The sequence below is a fragment of the Primulina huaijiensis genome, chromosome 10, assembly GCF_012295235.1.
Source record: "Primulina huaijiensis isolate GDHJ02 chromosome 10, ASM1229523v2, whole genome shotgun sequence".
Classification (NCBI taxonomy): Eukaryota; Viridiplantae; Streptophyta; class Magnoliopsida; order Lamiales; family Gesneriaceae; genus Primulina; species Primulina huaijiensis.
This window is the reverse complement of record NC_133315.1, coordinates 4,070,199-4,081,340: the sequence shown is the minus strand read 5'-3', so window position 1 is coordinate 4,081,340 and position 11,142 is coordinate 4,070,199. Positions and strand designations below refer to the sequence as shown.

General features: G+C 33.4%; 1 protein-coding gene across 1 annotated transcript; it reads right to left on the bottom strand.

The window, feature by feature from the left end:
- Positions 1–5,555: 5,555 nt before the first annotated feature.
- LOC140986614 (uncharacterized) lies at positions 5,556–5,969 on the bottom strand. The gene has a single exon (XM_073454920.1). It carries the CDS (start codon positions 5,967–5,969, stop codon positions 5,556–5,558), a length of 414 nt encoding a protein of 137 aa, XP_073311021.1.
- Between the last annotated feature and the right edge of the window lie 5,173 nt (positions 5,970–11,142).

Here is an 11,142-nt window from a genome sequence, read left to right as displayed (position 1 = left end):
TAATCTCATGTTTAGTGCACCATATTATTTATCCATCTACCAATCATTTATCTTCCATCAATGAAATTATCAATCATTTATCAAATATCAATCAAATCATTGAATTAAAATTACAATATTATCCTTAATAAATAATATTCTAAATATTTTCAAAAGAACAAAACGGTAATATCACATTATCTCAAATTTAATCAAATTAATCAATCAAATCAAACATTATATTAACTATCAATTTTTATATATTTTATTATTAAAAAATATTAATTATCTTCGTACTATTTGTCTTATATCATAAACTAAATGATACCTAGATGTCCGGAAAATATTAGGCTTTAGGGACTGAATAAAGTAAGCTTTATTGGGATAATAATGGAAGTTTAACACAGTTTCATTCAAATGTTACAAGTTAGCAACATTTTCTTGGTTGCTGGTTCTTTTGTTTCCGTCGGCAAGTTTAAATTATTAGCAAATAACAATCGATGGGGTAATTTCTTTTGTGTTTCTATTTGTTTTAGCACGACTTTATAATAAGTTTGTAGACAACAAAACCATAGAGCAAGAAATGTTGCTAATAATATATAAACATCTTTCTTGTGAGACGGTCTCACATATCTTTATTCGTGATACCGGTCAAATAAACTCATATTTATAATAAAAAAGTAATATTTTGGCATAAAAAGTAGTATTTTTCATAGGTGACCAAAATAGGATATTTGTCTCACAAAATTGACTCATGAGACCGTTTTACAAAAAAAATTGTGTTAATATGTATAGATAGCCTTATAAAAATATAGATATAACCGAATAGAGGAGAAGTTTGCTATGTTTTTATCTATTAGACACGTGTACGTATGTTGTACGTCGAACCAGTTTATGATAGGATGAGGACAAAAATGTTAGAGTAGATGTCCTATAAACCAACAGTTGGTTAAAGAATTTATTGACTCAGTTGTAATAAACAATCTTTATTTTAACATAAGTTATATTTCATGATTTCTTTTTACTTTATCTGTATACTCATGTTAAAGACATACATAAAGACCTTGATTATATTTTAATACAAGAATAAAGGCCGCTTGAGACTAATATTTGTGATGTTGTGTACCTTTCATGATAAGGGTATAGAGATGTCCATTCATGCAGATGAGTTGTAATATGATGAATATGCCGAACAACATTCCTCGGACTTTCCAAGTGGTTATCATTCATCGGAAGGAAAAGTCCGTGGTTATGATTTTACATCATTAGTCATTACGACCTAGGACAACACTGAGACTCTGCTTACTAAGATTGTGTTTTGACTTGTTTAACGACTCTGCGAGGGTCACAAGGTTGTGAGGTTGGTTGCAATTGTGACATGTGTAGGAGTCAGTGCATTGTAGTCGAGAATTCACCACTCACCTACGGATCTGGATATCATATGTGATCTAACGAAATAGTAGTCCATAAAATCTCTGGCCAGAGTGTAAGATGTACATTAGGGACAAGAGTTTTCTAGTTGTGCATCCGATGATACTATGAATATTTCATGAATATATCACATAGCTATCGAATCTAATATGCTACCCTCGATGAACCAATGGTTGCATATTCGATCGAGATCTATGAGATGAAGGGATCGTACTGTACATTAATCATAACTAATTGGTTCATGCATGCACTATCAGTGGTATATAGAGAATCATGTGGCGATACTACTAGACGCTCTTACCATGATTCGATAAGTTTAATCAGAAAATGATGTCTGACATTCTCATGATCAAATGTTGGTACATAAAATATGACAAATTAAGGTAAGCCCGAATAAAGGACAATATCCTGAATCACAAAGAGTTGTGAACCCACGGCTAGCTATATCCCTGAACCATTGAATGTCACACAAGTACCGGAAATTTTGTTCCCGTTGAGACAATAAATTCTAAGGGTTGAATTTATATAAAATTATGACATCATAAATTCAAAAGGTTAAATTTATGATAATTAAAATTTGGAGAAAATAAATTCAAGGAATTGAATTAATGAAAATTTGAGAGTTTAAAATATTAAACTCAAAGGTTGAGTCTATAAGAGATTAAATTAAATGCAATGAGAATATGTATAATGGAATTGTAGGAGTACAAGTTCAACATACTAAATAATTAAAGTTCTTAATGAACTTTGAAATATTAATTAATTAAACTAGTTGGACTAGTCATATTAATTAACTAATTAATGTTTTGTTTAATTAAGGAACCCTAAACTTTTAATTAAAAAATCTAGGTTAAAGACTCATTATTTAAAAGGGCCACAAATCCTAGTCTCCATGCAATGTGATTTTCGAAATTACTTTCCTTCAACCTCTCCATATTTTCTGTCACTTTTAATAAAAATCAGGGTTTGAACCATCAAGTTCGTTTTTGATTTCAACGTTAAATTTTCACTAAATTTTCTAGTGCAATTTAGATGAGGAACAACGTGGACTTGATTGGAGATTGAAGAAAGAATATTTCAAGAACATTGTTCGCAAGGAATACTAAAAGAGCTATCTCCGCCAATCTTGGAATAGTCGGTGTCAAGTGATACATTCACTAAAAGTATATTCGTAAATGCCCTATGAATTTTTATTTTCATTCAAACCATACGAATGTTCAAAGACCTTATTTGAATGTCAAATAAAAATTTTAAAACTTCTGCTGCATTTTGGACACGAGAAAACCGATTTCCAACAAAAAAATTGAGCTGCAAAACTCGGTTCTTGAAATATAGTACACTGAGAAATTAAAAATTAAGTTTGGTTTAAAACCAAGAAGAAGACACTAAAAATAATCCATCTAAAACAGATTAAATAATTTATAAAATATTTAAAAGAATTCAAGTTGAAATAATAAAAATATTTTGGTTGAAGTATTTTATCAAACACTTAAAATATTTCAACAATTCTTATCAAAATATTAAGGATAATTAAATGCGATATAATAAAGTTGTACAAATTTGTTTATGGATGTTCGGAGATTAAAACATCATATGTCACCCTTTCTTCCATCGCCTGAAGTTATCCACTAGAATACTCTGATTTATACAACCCATTATACAAATAGATTTCAACTCGCGATTTATCCATTATCTAATAGAAACTCCTACAACACTCTCGATTGTCGGTGGTAACCTCACACTCTGCATAATTTTTAACATCTCTTATGTTAAGAATACAAAAAAATATTTAATTTTTTTGTACAGAGACTATCACTCATCTATTTTTTGAAGTTCAACTCTCATGTATATGAGTGAGTAATTGCTTGTGTGAGAATTTAATCTATTACAGTGTATGTTTCTCAAACGTATCCTCACACACAAGAGAAAATATCATGGAGATGATATATCTACTTAGACTGTCCTTCTTGAGAATAATTGTTCTTGTGGGTGAGCTTTCTTTGTATTTTTTTCTCTGATATACCCAAAGCTCCAAACACTTTAAATTTGATATTCTCTCTTTGATTTGATCTTCAAATTGATAGTGACATGTGTTGGTGTACCGTTCTCTCGTACCCAAGGCGCAACAGAAGATTTAAATTTTAGTTTCGTCAGTCGAAACTTTCCTTGGACATTGTATGTTATTTAAAATCCATAGGGTGTTAAGATTGTATACATGCGCGTAAATTACGCTAGACTCCAAATCAATCAGGAATTAGCGGAGATGGTCATTCTTGTATCACCCTTCGAACTGATCTCCACCTCTTGATTGTCAAATTAGGTCTACGATCAGAAAATATGCTCCTTGTTTTGATTGCACTTGAAATCACTAACAATTTTGCGTTGGGACTATGAGGTCCGAATTTCCGAAATCCAAAGTCGATGCAGCATCGGCGGGACGCGGTGGTGGAAGAAATTGCTTCGCTGAAATTTTGTACCTGGACTTTTAATTTTCATTAAATAAAATTCTCATATCATTATTATATTATGTATTTATCAACTTTTGATAATGCATAATATATATTAATAATATATATATACATCTTTATATCTCTATATAAAATATATATATAAACATTAATACATTGATTACACGCATAGATATGTTAATTAAATTAAATAACTATTATATAATTTATTTAATCAACTTATCAGTTAATTAATTCTATAACCCTGTAGAATATTTTATGAGAATTTGTACATATTAGTAGTCACCACTACTAGCACTATCATTTAATTAGTAAATTTTAAATTCACTAAATAAATAATTCCGAATTCATTATAACCCCGATCGATGATCTGATAATGCCGATGTATCAAAAATACAAGTCTTGTTCATATAATGAAAATTGAAAATTTCGAATATCAAAATTTTTACTTATCATATTGGGTAGTTGTCAGTTTAGTAAACTCTTTCACCAAAATAGGCAGTTCCACTATCCTTTCCTTAATTAGCTATTAAGGTAACTTCCATTTCTTCCATCTTATGGAATCAACTTATAAACTCCTTTATAAGCATCATGTTTGAACTCCATCAAACTATAGTCGCCAAATTAATCCCCTTGAACTTTGAATTTCTCAACGGGAACACAGAATCCAATACTTGGTGTGTTCACATCTCCATGTGATTAAGAATAACATTTATTATTATCCGGGATTACCCTAATTAGCCTCATTCGTTTCATCAACTCCTTGATCAAGAATATAAAAACTCATTTTTGATTACACCCATCGGATCATGGAAAGAGTGTCTAGTAGCATTATTCCATAATCCCTTAGATATCGCTGATAGTGCCTGCAAGAATCTTAAGTTATGTTTATCGAACAGTATGTTCCCTTCAACTCATATATCCCGATCGAATTTGCAACCATTGATATATTGAGAGTTGCATATGAATTCGATAACGATGTGATGATGTATCTTTGAGTAATAATAGTGACATGGTACGTGCAATTGAGGTAACACATTTCCAAAACACCCACGTCTTAATATGTTCAGCGATTCTTGCACTATTAACACATCAGACCACATAGGATATCCTCACCCGTATGCAAACGGTGAATCCCTGACTACAATGTATTTGCTCCTACGTATTTTGAAACTACACCGAACATTGCCACCTGATGGCCCTCAATGGAGTCGGTAAACGGATCAAAGAATTAATGGTGTACAACCATAACTGCATATGAATGGATCATTGCATCATCAAATGATCACCCATCTATATGAATGAAGATCTTCACATCCTTTTGGTTTGGGACAGTCAGCTATAAAGTGATCATTTTTGCCACAGTTGTAGCACACAATCGATTATTCTTTTGATACATTCTTGTGGTAATTCCTTTGGAATGATCCTTGATTATTTTTCATGAATCTTCTCAATTTCCTGACGAACAATGACATCGCGTCATTACTTAGCTGTCTTCTCAACTGAAACTGTTGGCTCCAGTTTCAGAGCAATGAGGGCGGTTGTGATTGATGGGACTACTGGTTCACCCTCTCTTTTTTGCATTTTGAATTCATAGGATTTTAGGTCTGCAAACAAATCATGTAGTTCCACCTTGTTGAGTTCTTTTGATTCTCGCATGACCATATCTTTAACATCTCATTCTTTGGGAAGGCCACACATCACCTTTAGAGCAATTTCATTACTTGAATGCACTTTTCTTAGTGTATTTAGTTCATTTACGATGCTGCTCACTCTTTCATCAAACTCTTTCATTGATTCTCCAGCCTTCATCTTGATATTATCGAATTTTTGTACGACAACTGAAATTTTATTCTCCTTGGTTTGCTCGTTGCCTTCACATAACTGGATAAGCATCTTCCAAATTTTTTTGGCAGATTTACACAATTTGATCTTGCTGAAAGTGTTCTTATCTAGCGACTTGTAAAGAATTTCCTTGGAAACATTGTCTGAGTTTGCCTGCCTTTTATCTTCTGTTGTCCACTCATCGTGTGGCTTCTCGATGCGATGAGTTGCTCCGTCAGTTAGAGCCACTGCAGTATTTGCATTCATTATTTTCGTTGTTCCCTCAATTATGACGTATCACATATCGTCGTCTTGTGCAGCTAGATGAGCCTGCATTCTAATTTTTGAATCATTGACTTCCTCTCTGGAAAACATATGAATTTTGTTGAATGAATACATGGTTATCAAATGAGCATTTGGAATATTCAAGACAAGATTTTAACCTCTCTGATACCACTTGTTAGGATCGATTAATAAAGATGATATGTTTAAAAGAGTGGTTGAATAAACACTTCTGTTTTTGAAATCTTTTCGGATATGAATCAGTTCTTTAAGGAACTTTTAAGGTCCAAAATGCAATAACGTAATCCAACTGCATGCGAATCTAGGAAAAATAGAAAATACTTAAATAAATTATTTTAGTTGCATTAATTGGATGTGGTAGACATGTTTACATGTTTAAAATAGGGTTCTATATTAGAATGTATAAAGATGTGTTTTAAAAGTTATTCAAAACGCGATTGAGGAACGGAGACCGATGACCATAAAGGGAAAATATTTTTATTAAATGATTATTTTTAATTTTTAACATATGACATATTTTAAATGGTATTTTCGAAAATGGCGGTTTTTGAGACGTTTTTATTGGGTATAAATGGTTTTTTCGAAAATGGCGGTATTTTCGAAAATGGCGGTTACAAAAATAGGATCTTTTTGCAGGTTCGGTTAAAATTTTCCAAAAATATCCTAAACAAAATATTTTAATTACTATCTAATGGGTCTATTATACCTAGGTTATTGGGCTTAAACCTTAACCATGATATTTTATATTTAAAACTTGAGTTGTAAGCCCTAAACCCTACATCATAACTCACTTTTAAAACACAAGAAACACTAGGACTCTCCCTAGCAACCACACATGGCCACACACACACGTCCAAGAGGTCTTTCACGTGAATATTGAAGGGAATTCAGCTAGGTCTTCTCTTCGCCAACGTTCCTTGCATCGCAAGTTGTTTTTCGAGCGTAAAATGTGTACATGCACGCCTTAATCTTTCTTCACTCATCGTTCATACCATATTATATGTATTGATACATGTTTTCATGAAAAACATGATGCACTTCTTATTTTTTTCTTTTTTTTGGCTATACATGAACAAAACTAGAGTTTTCATCTTTTAAGACTCTTGCTTACGATGCAAAAAGGTGCTGCTATGATAGGGCTATGGGAAGAGACGTTTTTCCACATGTTTAAGGGTCTATAGGGAGCACATATGCTAGGATGGTCAGCTAGGGGCTGGACATGGTGGTTAGGGGATATGTTCGAAGGGTTGAGAATTTGTTCAAGCTACGATTTTTCGAAATGAGCAGAATTTTTCAGCAAGGTTTAGGCCTATTCAAGGATTGTAATTGGCTTGATTTGGGTTGTATAGGGTATGGTTAGGTGTTGATAAGCTATGATTCAAGTTTGGTAAGGTTTGGTTAAGTTTCAAGTTGATTCGGGTTAAAACCAAGACGTACGTTTAAGTTGTAAAACGAATTGGGAAATTAGTCGACGAGCGTAAGTTTACGTCTAAGAAATATTTATGAGTGTATTTTAAGGTGTTATGTTAAGTTTGGATGGATTTGGGCCATCGTTTTAAGGTCTAAGGATAAATTGAGAAAATTAGGTTTTCAAGGGCAAAACGATCATTTTACACCTGAAAAATGTTAGACGTCCTGGCAGTGTCCTGAATATTGTAATTAATATTAAAATTTTTATTTTAAATGTTTATGGAATTTTATGATGAAACGTTAATGCTAAAATATGTGTTGCATGCTTGGTTTAAAAGAAAAATTATATATATATGCGTGAATTTTTGTAAGTGATGAAAGGTTGAAGGAGGTGACTTGATTGTGACTAATACGATGCTATGATGATATGTAAGGCCAAGGCTCAATTGACGGGTGAGAGTGTCGATGATGTCCCCGTCGCCTGGTACCATGGTTATACGTAGATGGATCCATCGAACTACAGCTAATACGAAAGTCACAATTAACGATCTGAATTCAATAAAAGAAAAACGTATACGTATATGATGAAAGGAAATGTTTATGATGAAAGAAAAAATGATTTAAAGTTACGCATGTTAATGAAAAGTTATTTTATTAAAAGTATCTTTCACTGTTATTTGTGAATGTATATGTATTACTTGCTATCATGGTTAAGGTTTTCTGAATCAATTGATTCACTAGGTGTGATCGATGCAGGTGAGCATGATGTTGTTGATGATGGAAGACTTGATGGTTGAACTAACTGGTCTGATGGTGCACATAATCCGAGGACCTTTTACTAGTTTACCGCATTTACATGATTTAAGATTACTTTAAAGATTTTATGATTTTATGCTTTTGAGTGATTTTGAGAGATTTAAGAGTTTATGCTTTATTTTGAAAAATGCTAGTTTTAGGTTTGGTTTACGATTTTACGTTTTGCACTGCATTTTGAGTTTTGAGTAAAATAGTTGGTTGAGTTATTTTAAATGGTGCAAAGAATATTCATATTTATTTATATATATATGGCCAAAAGTATTTTAAGAAAAGAAAGAAAAAAAATTCTAGTATATTTTAAAGAAAAACGAGTAGTGTACGTTTCAGTTTGTATCAGAGCAAAGTTCTTGCAAAGGGTTGTGCCAACGTCCGTTCTAGGAAGCTCTGTCGTCAAGCCTCAAGTCTGTAAGTTTAAATGCTTTAAATGATTTTAATGATGGCACCTGCATGCTTATATGATTTATATGTTTAAGTTAAAAGTTTAGATGCTTCTGAAGTAAATAGACATTTATATTTAAGATGATGGATAAATGGTTTTTATAAGCTAAATGGTTAGACCCTTAGATTTAATTGCATATTAATTACGTTAGAATTTGGAATATGTTAAGATAAAATTCCTCCTAGACGCGCACCTGGTACCGATAGACAGGCTGGTATTTATGAGGACTGCAGTGCATAAATCGAGAGCTCAAGGGTGTAAATGCACAAGGTCGAGAATTCCAGGGGTAATCTGTAATTTTAAGAAGTACAGGGACTGAAATGGAGATGACCGAAAGTTCTAAGCTGAAATTTAGGGAATTTTCAAATATTCAGGGAATAAATTACAAAGTTTAAAAATTTCAAAGGTTGTTTTGCGAATTCTAGATAAAACAGGGAATATTTCCGTAATTTCTAGAATTCAAAGACCAAAACTATAAATTTGAAGGGGATAAGGTTGGAATTGATTAAATTCAAAATTTATTGGGGCCAAGATGCAATTTTCGAAAATTTAAGGGCCAAAATGAAGAAATTCGAAACTTTAAGGGTTGGAATGCAATTTTTGAAAATTTATTTGGACGAAATTGTGTACTTTTTGAGAATTACTATGGCTAAAAGTGATAATTTTCGAAAATATTGGGTAATTAATGATAGAAATGCTTTAAGTTTTCTACACGATTGGATTTGTTGGTATATTTGTCGCAGGAAGGATATTTATACTAGGTATAGCTACCTATACATTACTGGATTCAGGGGCTACATACTCATTTATATCCAAGACGTTCGTCAAGAGATTGAAGATTATACTCGAGGATCTGGAATTGGGCTTTAAAGATTCTATTCCTTCTCGTAATCAAATGGTTACGTCAAGTATTGTGAATAATTTGGAGCTTCGTTTACAAAAAGATGTGGTTCGGGCAAATCTTATCGTACTCCCGATGCCTGAATTCGACATCATTCTTGGCATGGATTGGCTATCATTAAATGGAGGTATCTATTCGACCACCAAGCGAAAAATCTTTTGTCTTTGAGGCAGCAAGGAACAAGCAAATGTCACACATTATCTCATGTATCTGTACGAGGAAACATATGAGACGAGGCTGCCAAGCTTTTCTAGCACGTGTTATTTCAGCATCCATTCCTTTCAGTCTGAAACTAGAGGTTGTCAGAGACTTTTCTAGTATCTTTCCTGAGGACGTTTCTGGTATTCCACCGAACTGAGAGATGGAATTTTCTATTGAGTTGATATCGGGAACTGTGCCAATTTCTAAGACACCCTGTCGTCTAGTACCCGCCGAAATGAAAGAGCTGAAGGATCAAATTTAAGAGTTGCTGGACAAGGGTTTTATTCGCTCGAGTTGTTCTCCATGGGGAGCACTGGTATTATTTGTGAAGAAAAAAGATAGTAGTATGAGACTATATATTGATTATAGAGAGCTGAACAGAGTCACCATCAAGAACAAGTATTCCTTGCCTAGAATCGAGGATTTATTTGATCAATTGAAGGAGCATCGGTTTTCTCAAAGATAGATCTTCGTTCGGGATACCATCAGCTGAAGGTGAAGCATACCGATGTTCATAAGACGGCTTTTAGGACTCGATATGGGCACTACGAGTTTATGGTAATGCCTTTTGGGTTGGCCAATGAGCCAAAAATCTTCATGGATCTCATGAATCACTTATTTCAGCCGTATCTGGAACAATTTATCATAGTCTTCCTAGATGATATTCTGATCTACTCGTGGAGCAAAGAAAAGCACTGTCAACACTTGAGAACGGCACTACAATTGTTGCAAGATAGGAAGTTATTCGCTAAGTTCAACAAGTGCGAGTTTTGGATCGAGAGAGTGGCATTCTTAGGCCACACTATTTCTAGAGATGGGGTCGAGGTCGATTTAAGCAAAGTCGAGGCAGTTAGAGTGTGGCCAGTACCAAAGAGCGTAAACGAGATCCGTAGCTTCTTGGGTCTAGCTGGATACTACCAGAAGTTTATTCAAGGATTATCTTCTATTGTGGTATCCTTGACCGCCTTGAAAAAAAAGAATGGAAAGTTTATTTGGAGATCGGAATGCCAAGGAAGTTTTGACAAGCTGGAGCAATCTTTGACTTCAATGCATGTTCTATCGATGCCATCAGGTCAAGGAGAGTATGTTCTCCATACAGACTCTTCGAAGCTTGGATTAGGTGCAGTCTTGATGCAAAATGACCGAATCATAGCTTATTCGTATAGACAGTTGAAGGTTCACGAGAAGAATTACCCGATTCATGACCTCGAACTTGCAACAAAAGTATTTGCTCTCAAGATTTGGAGACATTACTTATATGGGGAGAAATGCAAGATTTTCACTGATCATAAAAGTTTAAAGTATTTCTTCACCCAAAAAGAGTTGAACATGAGGCAACGAAGATGGCTATAGTTGGTAAAAGAGTACTT

Excerpts from the sequence above, each read along its gene's own strand:
- LOC140986614 (XM_073454920.1), bottom strand. The coding sequence starts at position 5,969 with ATGAATGCAAATACTGCAGTGGCTCTAACTGACGGAGCAACTCATCGC.